The 23,273-nt window shown below is 33.8% G+C and overlaps 1 protein-coding gene and 1 pseudogene across 6 annotated transcripts in view; both read left to right on the top strand.

The window, feature by feature from the left end:
• Window positions 1-23,273, top strand: part of LOC149065565 (uncharacterized) — a 259,702-nt gene that overhangs the window by 123,048 nt on the left and 113,381 nt on the right. For 5 of the 6 annotated variants that reach the window (XM_089253491.1, XM_089253490.1, XM_089253493.1 and 2 more), the window contains exons 4-5: window positions 919-970; window positions 17,014-17,068. In XM_089253491.1, coding sequence (XP_089109617.1) covers window positions 919-970; window positions 17,014-17,068 — 107 coding nt within the window. Of the gene's footprint in view, window positions 1-918; window positions 971-11,694; window positions 11,797-17,013; window positions 17,069-23,273 lie in introns of those variants that run through there. The other variant, XM_089253494.1, reaches the window with a different exon arrangement.
• On the top strand, window positions 3,988-11,691 carry LOC149065566 (uncharacterized; annotated as a pseudogene).

Below are 23,273 nucleotides of genomic sequence, written 5' to 3'. Positions count from 1 at the left end.
ATTAATCTCTTACAATTAACTAGAAAAAAAATTATACTATTCCTTATGTATGAAGATATTACATATATTGACAATTCTACTAAAGAAATGACGAAACTCAACATTATGTCATTTTATAGTGGGGCAAAAGGAACTAGATGTGGTTGATGAAATGTGAGAAATAAAACTTTTTTGCATAATTGAAAGTATTTTTATAGAGATGTTAATTGAATTTTTAACACATGATTGATTAAAGTATTAACTACAGTTTACAACTAAAATATTCCATATGGAACAAAATATAAATCTCAAATGCAGCTGGGCTCCAGTATCCCACTTGAGTATTTATGTCACTACTCAGGCTTCACGGGTTATAAAAAAAATGCCAGCCAAATTTCTTAAGAGCAAAGTATGATTTTTCGCTCTAGAAAAACTATCGTAAATAAAGTTTTTTTCCTCTTTTCTGGGATTTAACTTTTTCCAGTGCTAAAAGACACACTGTCATGAAATCTGAAAAATTCTGTCATTCATAGAAATCTAGCAATTGCATATAGGAAATTTAATTTGCTGCTTAGCATTTCCTGGTTTCCATGGCAACTTAGCATCTGGGATTGTCAACCCCTAACATAGGTATATACCAGATTTCAGTGTAAATCTGCATTATTTTTCTATTTTTTTTATTTTACATGAAATGAGATGAGAATATTATTTTTACTATTTAAGCAGAAAACAGCGAATTACAAATTTTTATGGTAGTTGTTGAAATAATCTGTAAAACACAATCCCAAGGGGTATTCATTAACCCTTCATTGCCATCCAGAGTGCATTGGGTGGGTATCTTTGTTTAACCGGTTTTGTGAAATTGAATTTCACAGAAAATTTTAAATGTTTTTTTCTTGGTCATTACTGTCAATATAAACATGTTCCAATTTTTTTTAGCATGCAGCATTGCAATGGATGATGGAGGCCGATGTCTGCTTGACGTGATTAGGTAGGTTTATCTAAGTACACTTGTGTGCTCTGAAATACATTTTTCTCCCCAATCTTGTAATTTTATTTTCTTTTATTTTACTGTCATGAAATTATAAAAGCTATCAGATTCACTTACCAAAATTTATTTTTATAAAAATGTTACACAAAAAATTTAGTACTACTTTTAATTTTGCACTATATATTTGATTACCATGAAAATATCTGAATAAGTATTGTTCATCTGAATAAGTAGATGCATTTTTTACTTTTTTTTTGTATTAACACTGATGTGTTGCATGTATTTGTTTTATTTTTTAAAATGGCAGTTCAATAATTGTTAAAGAAACTCCTAAAAATGTTAATGGCATTATTTTAAGACTAAGAGTATTGATGAAGTGTTGACTCTATATGTATTAAACTGAGTGATCATTTATTAAACACATCGTGACATATACAGTAGAAATCGGTTATAAAGATAGCTCACAATCACTAGAAAAATTGTCGTTATAATAGAGTTCTTGTTATAAAGTAGATGTTTTTTGTAACATTAGCTCTTTGACAATCACCAGTCATTGTCATTACAAGCCATACTCATTATAACAAACTCTAACTGTATTTGTTTCTGAATGGAAAGAAATAGATGTATTTTTTTGTGGAAGTTAAATTTTATTGCTGGGGGTTGCATCACTTGTATTGAATTGACAAATATTTTTTGTGACTTTTCTCTGGGTTGCACATTCGCCAATATGGTGCCCATTAAGAGAAATTCAGTAGTTCCATAGAGAGACTTGTTAGCTTGAGAAACATGGTACATATTTAATTTTTTATTCCCCCTCATAAATGCCATAGCAAGTGTGATAGACATATAAGGTATCCCAAAATAACCAGAATTGCTTTTCATTTGAATTGAAATTTACGCACATTTTAGTAAAATGGTGATATTATCTTCAGCATCAATGTCCTTGCTCTGTTTTTTCCTGCTGGCAATTATTCAAAAGCTAGCATTGAATTTTCTTTTAAGGAATTACTTTCCTGTGAAAGCTTTCTTTGTCTGTGGGGAATAGAAAGATGTCACTCAGCAAAATCTTGCAAGTAGGATGAGTGGGACACTAGCACATTTTTCTTCACTAATGTGGAATTGAAAAAGCTATGCAGGCAGGAGCATTGTCATGATAAAGGAACCAATTTCTTGAAATATTCATTTACAGCACTCATTCTTAAAGCAAGTTATGGCAGGCAGCGGTTTTGCCAATTTTTTACAAAGGCATCATGTTTAGCAGAAATTCTCAGTTGTGTATCCACATAGTGATTAGAGAGTAAGAATTAGATTTTACCTGAGTATTTGCACAAATGTAACTGCCATTGTAGTAGAAATGGATTACCTTTTGGGTTTGATAATACGATTAAATAATTGACGTTTGGGTGTACCCAGAATTCCAAAACGAACACAGCTATACATGTTTTGGAACTATATGAAGTTCCTTCATCAGTAGCAAAAACAAAGAAGAAAGAAAATATTGAAAAACTCCTTATAGCGGGAGTTACTCGCTGTTGTAGGCAAGAGTCAAGTTCAAAATGAACCGGCAACAAAAGCGTAGAGCAAGAGGACGGAAAAAAGAAAAATGGCGGAGCCAATCGCAACCGAGAACGTGATAGTGATGCTGATGGAGAAGAATAATTATTGTAGAAACTGTTGCCAGATTTTTGAGAAGGGTGGTGTGCTAGATAGGTTGTTGACCAACTGGTTTTTGTTGATGTGGAATGATTCGAAGAAATCCAAGTCAGACGGTGAGGGACATTTTTGGATGATTTTGGCAGAAGAGAAGTCAAATTTATGGTCAAAGGACCAGCAGTGTTAGGCTATGGATGAGCGGTTAAAGTCTTAGTTGCTCACATATTTTCTATGCTCATTTAAACGGTATTTTAGGGCACGTTTAGTTTGGCCTATAAGAGCTCTCATCCAAGACTGTCGTACTAAAATCTCCGACACTGAACAGGAACTTTTTAATCTCCATCTAAGTCTCTCCAACACAGTTGATGGCTGGAATACTATCGACAATAGGTCCTGGACAAGAACTATGCAATCTGTAGCTAACCATAGAAAGTCTCACCAATAAAAATTTTCCAAACTTGTACATAAGCATGCCACTCGGAAACATTTCCCCCTCCCCAAGGTTAACAACAATGCTGTAATTAATTTATCGAAATTTGAAATCAATGACCAGGAGCTCTGCGCCCTAAAATTTAATAACAATTTCTTTGTCCCACGTAGACCTTCGGCTACGAAATTAGTTGCCCCCATCGAAGGAGCTTTCAAGTTCAGTTCTCTGGCACCTACACAAAAAGAGGTTTTACGCAACTGATCGTTGACACCGTGGATTTCAACGCCAAGCCCTGCCATTCCCAGTCATGTGTAACTACCAGCATGGTCGTCAAGAAATTATGCAATAACCCCGAACTAACCATAACCAAGGCTGACAAAGGAGGGAAAATAGTCATCATGAATAGATCGGATTACGTTGAGAAATCCTCAACTCTAATTAATGATGGCCCATATTAAATCATACAAAAAGACCCCAGCTCGCATGAACTTGGCATGGTCAAGTCAGCCATGAAAAAAGCTCACCCCATCGGTTGCATTTTGCGCCAGGTTTTACACTGCCCAAAGTCCTCAAACCCGATATTCCACACCGACCCATAGTCTCAAATATTGGCACTGCCTCTTACAAGCTTGTGAAACACCTCATCTCAATATTTTCACCACTCTCTTGCAATAACACACACACTACGAGAAATTCAGTTGAATTCGCGCAGAAACTCCATACCTTCAACCCCGTTAACACAAAAATGGCCTCTTTTGACGTAAAGTCTCTTTTTACGAATGCCCCTGTAGAAGGCGCTCTTTGATGTCTGGAGACCAGACTTACCGAATTCCATTTTCCCCAATTTGAAATCTCTGAACTGTTATACCTTACTCGGGTCTGTCTCAACCAAAATACGTTCTCTTTCAACAAACAATTCTATCGTAGGACTGAAGGCCTTGCCATGGGAAACCCTCTCAGTCCTGTACTTAGTGACATCTACATGCACTATTTTGAAACAAAACTCTTCCGTGAAATCTGTTTTCCTTTTTATGTCAGATATGTTGATGATTGCTTTGTTCTTCTTGACCGTAATGCTAACATTGACCATATTCTAAACTCTCCATTCCATTGACCTTTGCATTCAATTCACTATAGAGGAAGAAAACAATAACCAAATTGCATTCCTGGACGTATTGGTCACTCGCCATGAACAAACTTTCTCTACCACTATATTTCACAAACCGTTTGCTGTTTCTCTACCTCCTCACAACCTCTCTGCGCATCCTCTGTCGCAAAAGTATGCCTCGTTCTACACATACGTGAAGCGAGCCATTAATATCTGCTCTTCGCTGACGTTACTCGATGCTGAACTGAATATCCTTAGAGCAATAGCAGTCGATCATGGCTACCGTAGCTCTCTCATTGATAATCTACACAGCAAACTGATTAAAAACACTTCCAAAACCAAGCCTAAACCTGAACACAAAAACTTGATCATTTTGCTTTCTTCCCAAAAACCAGCCAACACATCGCTAAAATCCTTTGAAAATACAATTTTTCTGTGGTTTTCACCCCTTCAATAAACGTTGTTTCTCTCAACTAAAAGATCCCATTGACACACTCAACAACTGGGGCATCTACAGCATTTCATGCCAATGCGGATTATCATATATAGGCCTAACTAAACGTGCCCTAAAATACTGTTTAAATGAGCATAGAAGATGCGTGAGCAACCAAGACTTTAACCGCTCATCCATAGCCCAACACTGCTGGTCCTTTGACCATAAGTTTGACTTCTCTTCTGCCAAAATCATCCAAAAATGTCCCTCACCGTCTGACTTGGATTTCTTCGAATCATTCCACATCAACAAAAACACGAACCAATCGGTCAATAACCTATCTAGCACACCACCCTTCTCAAAAATCTGGCAACAGTTTCTACAATATTCTTCTCCATCAGCATCACTATCACATTTTCGGTTGCGATTGGCTCCGCCATTTTTCTTTTTTCCGTCCTCTTGCTCTACGCTTTTGTTGCCGGTTCATTTTGAACTTGACTCTTGTCTACAACAGCGAGTAACTCCCGCTATAAGGAGTTTTTCAATATTTTCTTTCTTCTTTGTTTCTGCTACTGATGAAGGAACTTCATATAGTTCCGAAATGCGTATAGCCGTGTTCGTTTTGGAATTTTGGGTATACCCAAATGTCGATTATTTAATCGTATTGCCATCATAGTGTCCATGTATAAATGTGTATTACGGCAAGGGATCCGCAGACATAAATAACTTTATGCAAAGGGAGAAGCAGGTGGCTAAAGTTTGAAAACCACTGATTTACAGCTATGAAATAAATTATCTATTACATTGTATTTAAATATACATTGAAATCCTAGAAGGGATAAGGTTTGAATTTTATTTTAGCCTAATTGCAGTATAATGGGATTTTCTTAATTCAGTAACTTAACAGAGACATGGTAAGTGCCTGCAATATATCTGATTCTAAGGTGTATAAAGGTACAGTGTAAAGGATTCTACTATACCAGAAGATATTTCTCGTAGTTAATTAACAATGGACAAAGGAATTAACAATAGGTGTTGCGTTAATAGCTACTCAAGCAGGCTCATTCAGTAAAGAAAGAATAATTTGTGTTCAGAGAGACTCAAGATTATCAATATTCTCCCAATAAGCAAAATTTTGATTTTTCAGATTTTTCTTATCAATGTTAGGTTATTTATCAACAGTGTTGAGTTTGCAGAAAATGATTAATTTTAATCTGTTAAATTTTTGTAGTAACATGAGAGTTATATATGGACAGTCAATTATGAATATTTCAATTGATTGCAATACTAAGATTATTTTCTATTTTATGGAAATTTGACTATTTTTAAATGGCAAAACTAAATCTAGATTCATAGCTGAAAAAAAAGTGTACTCTATCAAAATTTTCAGTACATATATATTAACTTCATCTTTATAGCTACAAATTTCTTAAAACTAAGATATCACTTTCAAACAAATCTTTTGCAATGCAATATTTATATGCAAAAATTTGTATTGACATGTGAATGCAAAAATTTAATGCAACATTCATGGAAATTGCCTGTAGATACAACTTTTGGTTCAGAATAATAAAAAGTACGAAGAAGTTGTAGAGCAACATTATCTGGGTCACATTTCTTTAAAACTAAATGCAGTGGCCTCAAAGCAGAATGTTCTGCCTTGGTCTGCAGCAGGCTTTCTTTAGGGTGACTGAAAATGTTCTGCAATAAAAATTTCCACTACAAAGTTCTCTACACAAGACTCCTTTCTCCCTTATATTTTATTAAAATTTTCCTGAGAATGTTCTGCAACGTACGTCATAGTTTCCAGTACATTCTGCTGTAGGGTGTAATGGAACCTCTTGATAATGGATAAGATTTATTTGCCACAAGACTTAAAATTTTGCCTGATAACAGTTCATGTCTGTTAACATGTGAATTGAAACCCTATTTTACTGGACCAAAAAAGTGTTTGTTATATGAGGTCCCGCTGTACAGGGTGAACGTAACATGTTCTGCCAAACAAAATAGGGCGATCTACGAGCCCAAGTGCAGACCTGCCAACTCTCCGGAATTTTGGATTTAGGCAGGAGACTCCGGATTTTTCATCCTTCTTCCTGCTCTCCAAATTTGTTAAAATTTATCCGGATTTTGGCAGAAAAGTAGATTTTACGCGAGCTTTCATGTCATGACGTCAATGACTGCCATCGTTGTTAGGGAAAATACCCATAGAAGCAGCCGTGGTCATTTCCATCAAGCAGCTGAAAAAAGTCTTGGTGACAGCATTTAAGCAACTGGCAAAGACGTGACTTTGTTTATGTAGTGTTTATCTGCAATCATTTATCAGGGGCATGACCTTGGTTGCCGAAATTCCTGTATAATCATTATTGTATTCCATTAACAGCCGTGCGGTAAACACAAGTTTTTTTGTCAGCAGCTTTGTATTTTGAAGCTTTTAAATTTGTATCCTCCGATTAAATGTCTTCAGAAAGAAAATATAAAGCTAAATGTAAAGCTTTTAAGAGTTCATATACCCAAGATTATCAATCACTGATAGCACGGCACCCACAGCATCCACGAAAGGAAACACTTGTGTTTTATGAACAATGTGTAGATGTGATTTCTCTATTCTGCATGGAATTATATTCTGCTCAGGGGCAATGCAGAACCTGCCTTGGGGGGGGGGGGATGGAACTCTTTCATAATTGATTTAAAAAAGTTTTGAGATTTTTTTTTGTGAATTTCTTTTGATCGAGTCTATGAGTGCCAGGGGTACCCCCTTCGGGAGAATCTCTGGATTTCTGGATTCCAAAAGTTGGCACGTCTGCAAGTGGTACATGAAACACTATCAACCCTGTCTTATCTTGAACCATGTTCAAGTTATGATAGATAATCGATTATGTGCGGGGGGGGGGGGGGAAATGCGTCTAGTCTGAAAAACCTAAATTTGTGAAGTTCCCAAGATACCTAAATGCAAACTAAGCAGCTATTTGGAAAGAACAGAAAAAATAATATAAGAGTTGACACCAATTTCATTGAAATATCTGAATTAAATAACATGCTACAAAAGCACTGAAAGATTGGCAAAGTTGAAAATCATACTGTTGCCAAAATTTTTAATCACCAATTCTGCAAACAGCCAAAATTACAGCTACCATCTGTCAAATTTATCGAAAACTTCTGGATTCTTTCAAAAGCTGGTACAATGGATAATAAATCGTGTCAGTGTTCTGGTTCAGGAGAAATTTAGCCTTTTGTTCGCAATACATCCCTGAAATCGGCATTTGTGGAAGTAGATATTTGACAAAAATTCAGAATTGGTGGTTGCAGATTTTGGTGACAATTTTGCAGAAAAAAATCCTATAAGGTGACATTTCTTCTATCTACAGTATATCTGTGTTTAATGGGGAGCTCCAAGCGCTGAGAGATTGGGTAACTGAAGAATCAAATCATTGCCAAAGCCTATTCAAATTACTTCAACAAATGTTGATTTCAGTGATGTATTGTGAACAAAAAGCTAAATTTATTCTCAACCAGAACACTGACATGGTTTATTGTTCATTGTACTAGCTTCCAAAAGAGGCTACAAGTTTTTGATAAATTTGACCGATTGTAACTGTCAGGGTGTTTGCTTAATTAGCAATTAAATATTTGGACAGCAATTCAACTTTCAACTTTGCCAATCTTTCAGTGTTTGTAGCCTGCCATTTAATTCTGATATTTCAATGAAATTAGCGCCAGTAGACCTAATGCAATTATAAGATTTTTTTCTTTTTCTGTTCTTTCCAAATATGTGCTTAGTTTTTGTGTAGGTCTCTCAAAAACAGGGTTTAAGCTAGATAAAAGAATTCCTTTAGCAAAAAATTGAAAATAAGAAAAAAGCTTTCGCAAAATGTTAAAATGCCAATTCTATATGGATCATCATCATCATCATCATTTGGCGTCCCATAGGGGAAGAGCTTAGGCAAATTTTGCCCATTGCTCTAGCACCAAGTGGTTCAACATGAGTTGTAGGTCATGTAAGAATGAAGAAAGATATTATTCTGTGGAAATACCCAGAGTTTGGTGACTGCTCCGGGGACGAGAGTTATGGTGTCTATTACCACATTGTATTGGGTCTCTGTATGGGACATTAAGGAGAACCGCAACCAGTAAAGCCATGTCAGAGAATTTGAGGCTGCTCCTGTCTGTGGTGCCCTTTTAGAAAAGGAGCAGAGAAGGTCTCAGGGATATGGCTGATATAAACTCAACATGAGGTTATTAAATAGTAATGCATGAAATTGCATTAAAATGCATTAAAATGCCAATTCTATATGGATGGACATAGTTGCCAAGTTTCCAGAATTGTAGCTTCATTTCTCGACCTCCTGAAAAGTTCTTAAATCTCCCAAATTTTTACAAAGTCACAAAAAATCCCTAATTGTCCCTAAAAATTCCCTACTTCATTTAAAAAGAATCCTGCTTCTGAAAACAATCCCTAAAGAATTTCTTGTGGGGCAAAACGTCTTTTGCCTCTGATTTTTTCCCCCTTTCGAAATGACGTCACACGTCATAAATGGGGAAATAGTGGAAAATTCCTTTTTTAAGGAGGAAGTTTTACAAACCCTTGATGGTAACAGGAAAAGTTGTTTCTTATCATGCAGGAAAATAGCTTAGCAGCCAATAGTCCTGGATAATAATTGAAGATTACAGTGATGTGCATGTGGTCAAAATTTCCTCTTTTGTTGAAGTTACGTACGCGCGATAACAAAACATGAATACTGATAAGCAAAAAAATTTGTAATCAATTTTATAAAGATACTTATTCCCTGATGAATTTCCTTTCATCAAACATTCCAGAAAAGGGCAGACTTTTTCTTTTTGTATAAGTTGTGTTACAGACATAAACATCGGTCATGGTGGAAAGACTGACATCACCCATGTGAAATCAAAAATCATCAAGCAAGGGTCACAAAAAGTCAGTGTTCTTCAATCTTTTGATTATTTTGGGGTCATTCACGCAGAATGTTTGTTCACATCATTTCTGTTTGAACACAATATATATATTTTAGATCACCATTGAAGTTTTGGCCTCTAATTTCATTTGTTTTTTGCATAGAGATTTTATTCCCAAGGGTTCAACTTCCATGCAGGGCTGCAACTAGATGCTTTGTCATTCGGGGCAAGTGCACATTTTGGCACCCTCTTGTAATGTTGAAGGAGAGGTTTGAGAATAAAATTTTCTCCCCCTCTGGTCCAGTGCCTGGGGCATGAGACCTGCCCGCTCCCTCCCCTAGTTGCGGCCCTGCTTCCATGTGTAGAAAATCCCTATTTTATTTGGAAAAATCCTTTTTTTATTTAGAAAAATCCCTTTTGTATTAATTAGGGAGTGGTTTTAGTATAAAATATATGGGTCCACGCGAAAATTTCCCTAATTTTCATTTTCAAAAGTTGGCAGCTATGGATGGATGTCAACTCATTTCGTACCTCCTGCATGCTGTCAGAAAAATTTCCTGACACGGGTACAACAAAAAACGGCAACTTCACCATAGCAAAAAATTTCTACCGCAGGGAGCCCCCCCCCCCCAATCAACGGGTTAGCGCACCAACCTCTCGATGAGTATAAAAGACAAGCCTACTGTTTGGAATCGGCAATAAATTGTAGGTCCCGGTCTAGTTAGCCCTTGCGTGCAGAAAATGACCGTGGTGCGATAAAAATGATCACAATGATTGACCTCCTGTATGCATTTTTGCAAAAATACCCACTACTTTTGCATTTCGCAAAAAAATGTGACCGTAGCATCAACCCTGCTCATAAACTCTACAAATTTGGGTTTTTCAGACTTGACACTTTTTCTATAATCAATTATCCACCATAACTCAGATGGTTTGAGATAAGACAGGATTTGTTAGGGTGTTTCATATTCTACTTGGGTTCGTCTATCACCTTTTTTTATTTGGCAGAACATGTCACATTCACCCTGTATATTCTAGACCAGTGGTTCTCAACCTTTTGGTAACAGCCTAGTAATTTTGTTTTTTGGTGAGTCAAGGGCTTGGTCCCAGAAAAAATAGTTATATATTTATCATTTATATAATTATTGTATAAGATAAACTGCGTTTTATAAAAGGTACTGCAGAATATATATAGATAGGAGAATATCTCAAGTTCAGTACCACTTGTATAATATGAGAATGATACATATCTTTCATACCTTGATGGGAGAAGGTTTGGGAAATTCTTAATGATTAAATGATAATTTCTCTAAAAGTGTAATTCACAGTGTATAATAATGTCTGCTGAAGTTGGAGTCTCCACACGTATGGAGCCTTGATGTATCCAAGTAATAAATGCTTTGAGTCCCTGATGATATAAATTGAAACTGTTGAAAATTTAAATATTGTAATGCTTGATGAATATATATTTTGATGACTGCAAACCATAGATAGTATTGTTAGGCCAAGGATTACACCATAAAAGTTTGATAAAAGATGGTATACAAAACTTGAAAAAAAGAGCGAATGTAACCAATAAGCCTGTTGGTTACACTCGCTCGAATATAACCGATACGCTTATTGGTTGCATTTTTCAAACTTTATAAAAGAACTTTATCAAACTTCTATAATGTAATACCAGCCTTACAGTAAATATTCATGAAAAGCGCTCAAGAAAATAAAATGGAAAATTCCAAGTGAATCTATTGTGGCTTGGTATAATTAATGTGAGGGCTTAGTGCCAGTTCACGGTCGTGAGGTTCAGAGAAACACTCTTCTATATAATTCCTCTTCATATAAAAACATTTTTGTTTTTAAATTAAAAAAATCTGAATTTATGGTCTATTCAGAATTTTTGGCATTGAACAACAATAATCTTTATTGTTCAAGAGCCACATAGACCCCAATTGATTTACACAAAGTTCCAAAAATCTTGGATCAAAGTTTTCACCAGTAATGTATTGTATTAGCCAACCTGAAGTGTCCTTGTTTTCAAGTGGTTCTGATTCAAACTGTAGTACAATATTTTTTGGACGGTCTCTCCTTCTTATTGGCACTCTGTGAAGAGCACAAACATTATCTTCAGATTTGCAGTTAATTATATCTTTGAGTCTCTCCAAATTTTCATTTTCCACTTCAGGTAATCCGGAAATTTCCTAATTGTTGTCAAGAATACTATTGAAGGTTGGAGACTGAAGCACTCAGAATTTGCATTTCTTGTTTGAGTTGGGTGTTAAGTCATCAATGGAGTAAGTTGTAGATTAAGATAATAGTTGAATTTTCCCTGATGGATTTTTGGCAACAAATGGGACAATGTATATGTTAGCTTCCTGCAGAAAATAGCTAAATTGGAGTCTTTTCTTTCTTTTTTTTCATTTAGGAAATGGGAAAAGAGATGAGAACAGAGTATAGTCTTTTTCTGAAAAACCACCATTCCCCTTCACCCATCTTCTTCTGTTATTTACTTCTCTCTAATATTATCTTCACTTGAAAAAAATCTAACTGAACTACTCGCATTGTATATAAGCAATCTGTGTAGCAGACTGCTCTTATCTTCAACAAATTTAAATTACCTTTGATACAAAATTCTTATTTCAAAGTTCTTACAATGAAGTATAAATGGCATATGGGTATATATGTTCCAGTTCTCTTTGCTTTTTTTTTATTGCTTTTTGCTGGCTGGTAGGTTTTTAGATACTAGTTTGCTCTCATATTAAAGCCGCTGCAATCCTTTATTCCTTGTGCAGACCCCCATCTATCTTCTTCAAACAGATCTAAAATTGCTGGAACAACAAAAAAGGGATATTTTTATTGCTTGTGTGTCTAAGTACTTGTACTTTTAAGGGGTTAAGAAGCTAGAATTCAGTATGATCGAGGAAGTTAATTGCTAAATCAGGAAACAGATGATTCCAGTGAAGTTTTTACAAACAATTTGATTTTATCATCAAATTGAGGAAATAAGTAAATCAGGGATTGTTAAATGGAGGTTGTATGTGTACATGCAGGGTGCAAAGTAAAGTTCTTACACATCCCTATCATTTTGATGAAGAAAACACCACCCAATGTTTACATTGGGAGGCGTTTTCTTCATCAAAATGATAGGGATGTCTCTAGTAAAATAGGCATGCTGAATCAATTGAAACCATGTGCAAATGCCTTTATTGGCATAATTTAAAAATTAATAACACAATGAGCAAAGTATAAGAAATGTTAATCAAAAATTTGTCTGGTATTATCAAAGTATAAGGCATCCACATTACATAAGTAGGTAAAAATTGGATTGTTGAACTGTAATGTAGTCGCCCTTAACCAGTGTTGTGGGCAAGCAATTTCAGGGGTGCAAGATCATGATTGAAGTTAACAAGTGTGAGAATATGAATTGAAATTGACTGGCGATGAGGATCATCAAAAAAATTGATAAAAATGTTTATAAGGTGCATGAACAATTTTCAGTTTTGAAAAAACCCAAGATAATTCAAATATGATAAAACAATATTAATGATAGATTACAGACTTATTGTTTTTATTCTAAATTTTAAATCAGGAAATCACTTGTAACAATTTTTATGTTGATACACGTGTAATTTTTATGAGTTATTATAGCGTGTTTCTCTTGTCATTTCCTAATAACCTGACTAAAATTTATTCTTCATAACTCTAGGGCAGTAGGGGCATTAAATTTGGTTTCAGTTGATAAAGCATATTTGTGTTGTTGAACAGCAACACAGGCACAATGTTTATATTTTGTCATTTTCTTAATCGGTGAAAGGAGTGCATAACAACTTTACTGTGTATTTTGCATCTTGTTTTTGTGTATATGTTGTGGTAAAAATGATAAACCCGTGATTATGCATAATTGCTAGTTCATTCATGCACAATCACAGATAATCTTATCACTCTTACCAGCAATTATGCAAAATTTCCAAATCAAGTTGGTAAGTTTGATAAATATGGGGAAATTTATCACTTTTACTGGTGATTTTTTTTTTGTGATTACCAAATGAAGTTGGTTTTTTTTATAGATATAGCCAAATATATGTCTTATGAAGTGATTTTTGCATGATTTCCAAAATGTGGTTCATAATGTAATCAATGTATTTTTGCTGGTTACACAGATCTACAGGAGCAGTGTTGCTGAAGTTATTATCCCACAAGATTGAAAACTTGCTAATGTAGTCCTTATTTATAAACAGGGTGGTAGAGACATTGTCTCAAATTATTTCCCAGTGAATTTGACTAGCTCCCTGTAGAAAATATCAAATTATTATTAAATGACAGGAAACTGAAGTGGATGGAGAATAGTGCAATGTCTAATAATTAGCATGAGTTCATGAAGGGAAAGTCATGTATAATGAACCTGTTTTGCTTTTATGATCATGTGACTAAGGTGCAAAGACAAAAATGTGGATGTTGTCTGCCTGGATTTTCAAAGGCATTCAATTGGGCCGAACAAGATAAACTCTTCAAGAGTTTACATGAGATTGTGGGTAACTTTTTTTGAATTGGATAATTCTTTTGAATTTGGATAGATTGAAGTGAGTTATGGTTAGCTGGGAATTTTCTTGTTGAATAAGAGGGGTTTCAAATGGAGTCCCACTTTTCAGTGTTGTAGGTCCCATTCTTTTTTCACTTTTAACAAGAAACATGATCATGACACCAATGGTATTTTTAGCAAATTTAGATGTGGAACTAATGGGTGTAATTGAGAATCCTTATGATAGGGCTTCAGACCAATTTTGAATGTGATTACAGCACGAGACCAAATGAGTGAAGTATGACTTATGGTGTTGAAAAGTGCCTGGGGTTAATCATTTTGGTTTTTAATAATCCATGGTTCACTTATGTGTTTGATTGGTAAAAATATTCTGAATCAACTATAAATAGGCACAATGTTTGGTTCCATTCTTAAAAAAAGATCTCTTCACATTCTCCCAGAGTCATCCTTCTATTTTTTTAGGCTTAATTCATTGTGGCTTAGAGTAAGCTGTATGGATTTGGAGACTATCTTCAGAAAGATATGGACTTAGTTGAGGGAGATGAGCCATTAGACTAGGGTACCAGTTGGTAGCCAGGGCTTGAGCTATGAAGAGAGACATCATTCATTGAATATTTTCTTTGGAATAGCATAGATATTGGGGAGGTAAGATCAAAGTGTTCAGGGTTTTCAATGGAGTTTATATGATGAACCATAAAATATATATATATTGTTATGCCATCACAATCATATGCTTCAGCTAGGGGACACCAGTTTTTGTTAGTTGGGAAGAATTCCAGAATGTTGTCTCGGATGGAGTTTTTTCAAACAGAGTTGGGAATGCATGGAATTCATTCATTGTTTTCTCTTGTTACAATTTACACACCTATCATTTTCATGGCTGGAGTAATTAAGAAGCTATCCATATACTCTTTTATTGGCCTTTACCTATACCTTTTTAATTTTTTTTAGTTTCTTTTAATTATGCCTAACTTTGGGTTGTTGTATTTAGATGCTAACATCCATTTTTATGACTTGTTTTTTTTTATGTAGTGTCTCAGAACTTTACTGTCATAAAAGGGGTGATAGTACAAACCAATACGACACAGTTTTTCCAATAGAACTCTGTGTAGCAGCTCGCTGATTCTGAGGTTATGTGCATTACCCCACTTTAGTAGTTGTCAAAATGTAGTAACATTGCTCATATGGCTCCTTTGTGATTATTCTATCCTCCTTCCTATCCTCTTTTTTTGACACCATTGGCTCAATTTACATATTAACATGTGCTGAACATAAAATTCATATGTGACGCTAGGTTCCATAAGAACAATTGTTTGCCTTGACGTGTACTATTATTGCTTTAATTCTGACTTTAGAGTCCTGGGTACAGTTCTGGGTGAGTCAGCATACAGTATATATATATTTTTTTACCATGTTTTAATTTTTTCTTTCTTTGCATTGGTTCAACTTATTGTTTAAACGGGAAGGGGGGGGGGGGGTAAACTCTCGTATCCGCAGCCCATGGGCCAGAGCTCGAACACATTTGCCACCATCTCCATAATAATCTATAGAAATGTTGGGTTTGAGGTCCCCCCCCCCCTATTTCAAATAACTTTACATCTATGTGTTCAAAATTTTTATTTTTCTTTGAAATGCCTTACAAATTCTATCATTATGTATAAGCATGCTTTTTTGAACAAACAAGGTAGCAGCAGCACAAGAGCTTTTGTCATTCAAAAAGCTTTTTCTATACTCGTATATCATAATTTTTTCACCACCTTATTTTTCAGTTTTCACACAATGTATTACTTCACTTCATTTACTCTTCTCTTAAACTGTATAATCATAAATCAAGGGATACTTTGAAATTCAGAGATTTTTAGAATTTCTAAAAAAAATGCTTGATGAATTGTTTTGAAATTTTATTCATGTAAACCCAGGTTTGTACTCAGGATTTCCAGTGAAAATTTAGTCATGAGGTGCATTTAGACAAGTTGAATAAGTTAAAAAGTTAATAAGAAAAGATGTTTTTAACCAACCCTGTATCGGGAAAAGCTGTAAATTATTTGTAACTTCCCAAGATATTTTACCCGATATTTTTAATGGTTTTATGCAGTTTCACATGAAATTTGCACATATTTTCATGAAGATTTGAATGTTTCTTCTAAAAATTTTAATTTTTAATGCACGTTTTGTGCTTACAAGTGGAGTTTTCAACTAAATTTCCAAAACCTGTAGAGAAAAAATAAATATTCTACTGAAATTTGAAATGAAACCATTTGATACTCCTTGATATATGAGCATTTAAATGAAATAATTTTTAAGTATGCATATGCAAAAGATATCAATTTAGTTTTTTATAATTTGGTTGCCTACTATATAGAGCAACTTTGGTGAAAATTACAGTTGAATGTCATGAAAAACAAAGATATAGGTGATACAGTGAGCTACATTCAAGTTACTTCTTAAAAGTATCTGGATGAGGGATTTGAAAAAAACATGCAATGGAAATTAGAATTTTTAAAAGAAACATTCATCATTCAATTCTTCATGAAAATACGTAGAAATTTCACAAAAATGCATATAAATATGAAAAATAGCTGGTAAAATATTTTATGAATGTTACAAATCATTTGCGGCTTTTCTGATACAGGATTGGCCAAAAACATTTTTCTCTTATTTTTTGTCTGTCCCCTAAAAGCACTTCTGACTAAATTTTCACTGAAAATTGTAAGTACAAACCTAGGGTTTACATGATCAAATATTTAAGAACAATTCAAGTATTTTTTTAGAAATTCGAAAAAATTTCTGAACTTGAAAGTGTCCACTGACTTATAGCTATATAGTGTATATGTTTTCATAAGATGTATTTCTATGAATTATATATTTTATTGCAATACAGAAATAACTTTTTTTCATGGATATTTATTTTCTACACATTTATTATCCTATACATTCATGTTGGTTCTTGTTTTTCTTTTGTTTTTTCAAGTGATCCTTTATTGCTGCAGTCATTTTTGGAAAGTGGAAGTGATGACAATTCAAAGGTAAGAGTTAGCTGTTTTTTACATATCGACTGATTTATTATTTTACAGTTGTAAAAATATATAAATGACTTTTCTGTATACTGTCAAGTCTCAATGCAATAAAGTCACTTTTTGTCCCATTAGAAAATCTTTTGGTTGTGGAGAAATAATTTTCGGTATGAGTAAATTAAAGAATGAATGGGGTTCATGAATTAAGGTTAAATTTGTGATTTTAACTAATTCGTGTTGATCTCTCTAATCATTATACCTGTGATTGTAGTTTAAACGCTGTCAGTGAATACGGCCATAATTTCAGCTAAGGTTGTAGGCAAACATAAGTTAGTCAAATCCTTCCGAGAACCTGAAATTCTCTTCATCTTGAAATTGTAAATACCTGTGTGGTGTGTTCTACATAAAAAAGGATAAGTATTTTATTGATGAGTTGAACATGTTTTTCCAGCAGTTCAACATTGCAGTATTTATTTGACAACTTAAAAAGTTGTCAATCCAGTAATTGTGAACACAATGCGTTCTTTGCACATCCTGAAAATTTACTGTTGTATATGATGGTTGATGACAAAGAACACATTCGAGAGAGCTTGGCTATAGAACAACTTTTTAAAAGCAAGATAATCTGCCTCTAAAGGAAAAATTATTAGACACTTTGTGTTACATAAGATAAACTTCGAAGCTAACGATTACACTGAAATTATTTACTGGAATACTTGCCTATTGTATCCTCTCCCAATGCTACGGGAAGTATGTGATGATATATCATTCATAAATTCCGCACTAACCACATCAGAGAAATTGTAAAGTTTCCCCTGTCCCACTCACACAGTCGAAAGGTGCATCAAACATGTTATCAAGACCTCGACCAAAGTATATATCAGATCTACGCTGTTATCATGCCTTATTTCTCCCAAGTCAAATTTTGAATGTGCTAATTTTAGTGACTAGTTTTGAAATATGTAAATTGCGAGCACACTCCTGCTTTGGATGGTTGATTGGATAAGGATGTGGGTGGAACTCAACGTGCACCCACCTCCTTGTGAGGAATTCTGGGTCTTTTTTTTTTGTTCTGACAAAACAGGCGAAGAGCTGCAAAATGAAACTTGCAAAAATTTGGTTAATTCCTGTTTAATTTGATAATTCCAGTGAAATTGAGGGTTTCAGTTTCACTTAATAGGAACCAAATTTTGCCAATTACCTGGGTTTTTGCACCCAGGTAAATTAGGAGTAGAGCGACATCTCTGCTTAGTACAATGATAGTCAGCATTTATTTCAGGACTTAACAAACTGAGAAAAAATTTAGGTATCAGCAAAATTTCATAGGTGCTAAGCATTTCTTCGTTGACAAAACAGATAAAAAAAAATAATGTATTCTTTATTCTATTGAGTTCTGTGGGACTTAAGGACTTCTTTTCATGCTAGCTGACATGTTGCCATGAATTCCGATAATTTTGTGCTGTCTTCGGACTTCAATTCAGTTTTATCATACATAAAAAAAATTGGTCGCCAATATCAACTTGGCGACTTGGTGCCTGGGGTTTGTCAAGCCCCGATTTATATTTGTTCAAAATGAAAGTAAGAGTTTTAATTGCAAATTTATTGTCTTAGTGTTCTATTTTAAGGGTTTCTATATTCTTTAGTGTAATCACTTCAAATTTTATAAAAGTAATCTGGTTTTTTTTGTATGAAATTTGAAATGAAATTGAGAAAACTATTGTCAAAATTTTCAACACGCCCTCGCTGCACATAAGATTTCATCTTCATTTATGCATATTTTTTAACAAAAATATTTTTGGTTTAGAATTAACTGTTTAAGAAAAGGATGCAGCCATTTGAAGATACGTTAAATGAAAGTATTTTTAAAAATTCAACGTTTAAGAATTTTTTCAAATTTTATAAAATTTTTAAATTTTAATGTATCAACACCATTGTTGAGGTTCATTCTATGCACCTACCAAATATCATAGTAATTTGAGAATTAATTCTTGAGATACCATACGCGCAAGGGTCAAAAAACACATTTTCAGAAAAACTCTTCTAAAGATTGAGAAACAAATCCTTATAAAAAAATGTCTTTTCCCAAACCAAAAAGCTGCTCATAAAATTGAAAAATCACTCAAAGTTTAAGAATTTGAGCATTCGTTTGTGTTATCATTATTTTATTACCTTTTGGTCATTTTGATTCTGTCAGAGGTTTGCGACTTTATGCGCTTTTTTAGTTAGTCAGTGATACACTTAAAGTTGTTTTTATGTTGTGATTGTACATTCATTGTGAATAGGAAAATAATTACAAATTTGGTGAACATTATACGTGATGAGATCCTGAGACCAGGGTGTGAAAAAGCGTTTTTTTTTAAAATAAAAAAAAATCTGATTTTTTATTTAAATTGGATTTTTTGATTAAAATTAACTGACTGCTTATTAATTTAAACAAATCCTGTTAATCATTAAGAATGCGTATTTTCATATGTAACTGCTATTTTCTCCTAACTGCTCAAATTTAATTAAGCATTAATGAATAAACAACAAATGAACTACAAGCAAAAAATATTAACACAAAAAATCTGTTTATGTAACATCAAAGGTCATTGAGCCCAAATTAACTTCATGGATTAAATTTTTTTTTGTAGTGTTTTTATTCATGAACCCCCACCCCCACACATTAAAGTGAATGAGTGGTGGCAACTCAGTGTCATACATCTGGTGTAGACATCTCTGTTCACTTGATGGACAACCAAAGGGCCATTCAGCATCAACTAAATAAAACAAATTCTATATTGCCGAGATTGTTTCTTGCATAATGAATGAATATCTTTCCAACTTGCATTATGTTGCTTAACCGTGTGAAGGCCAAACTATGAACAAAGTCACTTATTGTTTTGAAATTTCAAATTTGAGGTCCTTTTGCATGCCTATACATAGATCAACTTTGAAATTTGAAGGAAAAAAAATTTTCCTTTGTTTTTTTCACGATGTTCCATAAATGGAACATTGGCACTTGGGGAGAGGTGAAAGCGGAAACTGGTATGGCATATATTCTCACGATTATTTATTTCTGGAGTATAGTTATCACATGAAATTTTCTATTTTCTACTACAAATTCAAATTCGCAACACATACTGGTTTTTTATAACATAAAAATAAGTGCAGAAAATTCAAATTTTTTTCTAATGTCCATGCTAAAAGAAGGAAAACATAGATATTTGATTGACCCGTTTGTCACATTGATAGCATTTACGCAGTGTTTTTTGACAAACTGCACACCGTCCTTGCGTCAGACACAATATAATGGTCATCAAATGACTTGACATATTTTTTTTCAGTGGACAAGGTGGACCTGGATAAATAATTAACCCCTCCTTCATTCGTAGAAGGTCCATTGTCACTTCTCTTCAGAATTCCAAATGCGAAATAAGATCCGCTTCTCGCAACTCTGAATGAATTATCCAACGTGCTATAATGGTGATATGGCAAATCTATTCCAATAATATCCAGAGCCAAGGTTTTGATCGCATTCTAGAAAGAGTTTTTTTTTATCCCATGCGGTTTTTTTTCGGATTTGCTCACACACAAAACTGTCTTGCTTTTTTTTTTAAACTTGAGTGTTGCACTTACGTTTTGCTCCTTTTTTCTGTCCTACATCTTATGAAGAGAACGTTTCAGGATACCTCACCCTCGTTGTTGCAAAATTATCTAGCATTTCACATCAGTTGGCACTGTTGATACTAGATCATTTTCAACAATATCAGCTTCATTTGTTATGTTCCTATTTTCATTAGCAAGTAATTGGCATACATCTACGTCCTCTAATTCGGAATCTGAAAGAGTTTCTAAATATATTACAGCAGCTTCTAATGTGAGATCTTTTTGATATGGTTACTCAGCTGAACACAACAACACTATCTAAGATTGTCAAACTCGATTTCATTAGTCTGTAGTTCGATAAAACATAAATTACTAAGAATGCAAGAATAAAAACGTACTCACCCAATATAAACAATCCACTCCATAAAGCACATTCCTTTGTGTCATATTACCCAGAATTAGCCCTGATATATTAAGTGGTAGAAACACACAAAATAATTTTCAATTTACTTCAAAATAGAAATTTTGGCAAATTTTAATCGAAATGTCCCAAAAATGTCAAATTTAAAAAATTCAGCCAAAAATGTTTATCAGCCTGAAGTTTCCTAATTTATTTCAAAAAATACTTTGAACCCTCTTCTATATACGATAAAAAACTGGAAATGTTTGAATCAATTTTTATTTGATATTTTTCTAACTAAAAACTGTTCCATTTATGGAACATTGGCCTTTAAACGGTTAATAGTTTACATATTTTTATTCTTTCATAGATTTAATATGTTTTGGTAAAAAAACAAGCAAACTCAAAATTATAATACAAAATATAAAGTCAAAATCCCAATGATATATATGTTGGTATAACATTTACTATTATTTTGAATCGGCAATTAGGGCAAGGCTTTATACAAAAACTTCTTCCTCTGTTTTTTAATCCTGAGAACCATATTTCCAAATTACAATGCATTGAATATAATACAGTTTAGCTCCCTATAGCTATGGTTAATTTGTTAATTTTGAAGGAATTTGTTTTCTTAAGCATACAGGGTGTCCATAAAAACACTTCCCAACTACAAATATGAAAAATTTGAAAGCAACCGTGGACAAGATAAACATTGCATTTACATCACGTAGTACATTGCTCCATTTTGATGATGTACACATTTTTATATGTATATCACTGTCTTAACTAAACCCTGAAACTTTTCTCCAACTCCCAATCCCATCTCGTCTGTAATCACCACAAAATTTGTTAATCGCGACAGTATCCAATTGTCCGGGGAAAATATGTTGTAAAAATTTTGTATGGTTTTTTTGACACAAAATGAAGTGTTCCAGACTCTGCCACAAAGCAGGGCTGGAAGAGATCTCAGCTGCAGGATAAGTCCAATGGCAAAGTTCTGGCGTCATTCATTCATGTCTTTTTTATTCACTTTATTTAGTTGTTCGTGCACGCTATGGATAACATACTATTATGCCAATAAGTTTCACTATCGAGGAAAAACTAGGGCACTATTAACATTTTGTACTACAAACATACCTGCCAACTGTTAAGATTTTAGTGTACTTAGTATGATTTTAGCAAGTAAATACTATCATATTTTTAGAAGCAAAAGTGTATAATTTTTTTAAAGAATCGTTAATATAGACGTTTTTCCTGGCTATGTCGCAAACTGGTCTTCATTAGAAATAATCGATAGTCTGTTGGCCGACGTCACTCTGCGAAACTTGACCAAAACTTCCTGCAGTGAGAAAGAGAACACTGCTGGAAGTGTTCACAGCACTTATTGGTGTGGCTTATGTGCTGAAACAATGTTTCAAGCCGCCTCTGTATTAGACAGTATACTGATGCCCCAATCCTTTAACATCCATTTGATGGATCAATATTTTTCCCAAATTTGCATGCCATTCTAACTCATGGTTTCATATAGCATTTCATTTTTTTAATTTAAGCCTAATTTTCTAAATGAACTTGTCAAAAATTGAATTCACAATTCGTGCATTTTTTTTTTTTTTTTGATGTATTTACAATAATAAATCATTATTTTCTCGATATTTGAGTATCATCAAACTTTTACCATGTCTGAAATGTAAAATTACTTTTTTATTGACGAGTTATTCAGGGTCAGGAGTTTTCAGGATTTTCAGTAATTTTTGGCAAAAAGTAATGCACTTGATATTATTCTATTATATAAAGTTCTATTATTATTAATCATTCAGGTGACTAGGAATGTTAAATTTTGAGTTATGAATATTGGATGATTTTCAGCATTTTAGCATCCATCAAATAAATTTTTATTTTTATATTTTATGTTTTCATGTGATCAGGGAACTGTGTGTCCCAGTGATTAAAATCATTTCATTTTAGATAAAACAGTAGCGTAAAAATGTCAAAAGTTAAACACAAGTGAACAAATTTTTTACTGATCTTCCTGAATATTTTTTTTTAGTAAACCATATCTTTTCTCATGCAGCAATTACTTTTTCTGATTGCAATTGTATAACTTCCTAATCAATTTTTAGTATGGGGGTACCCTCTCCCTCCCACCTCCCTTTTCCCTTGTTAATTGGAAAACGGGTCACATTACATTTCTTTATGGATAGATTAGGTTCTTTCTTTCTGAGGTTGGCA

Source organism: Pholcus phalangioides, unplaced genomic scaffold, assembly GCF_987345545.1.
Source record: "Pholcus phalangioides strain wild (caught in Gottingen) unplaced genomic scaffold, Ppha-v1.0 ptg000039l_1, whole genome shotgun sequence".
NCBI lineage: Eukaryota > Metazoa > Arthropoda > Arachnida > Araneae > Pholcidae > Pholcus > Pholcus phalangioides.
The sequence above is the reverse complement of the archived record's forward strand: the minus strand, read 5'-3'. Positions and strand labels throughout refer to the sequence as shown.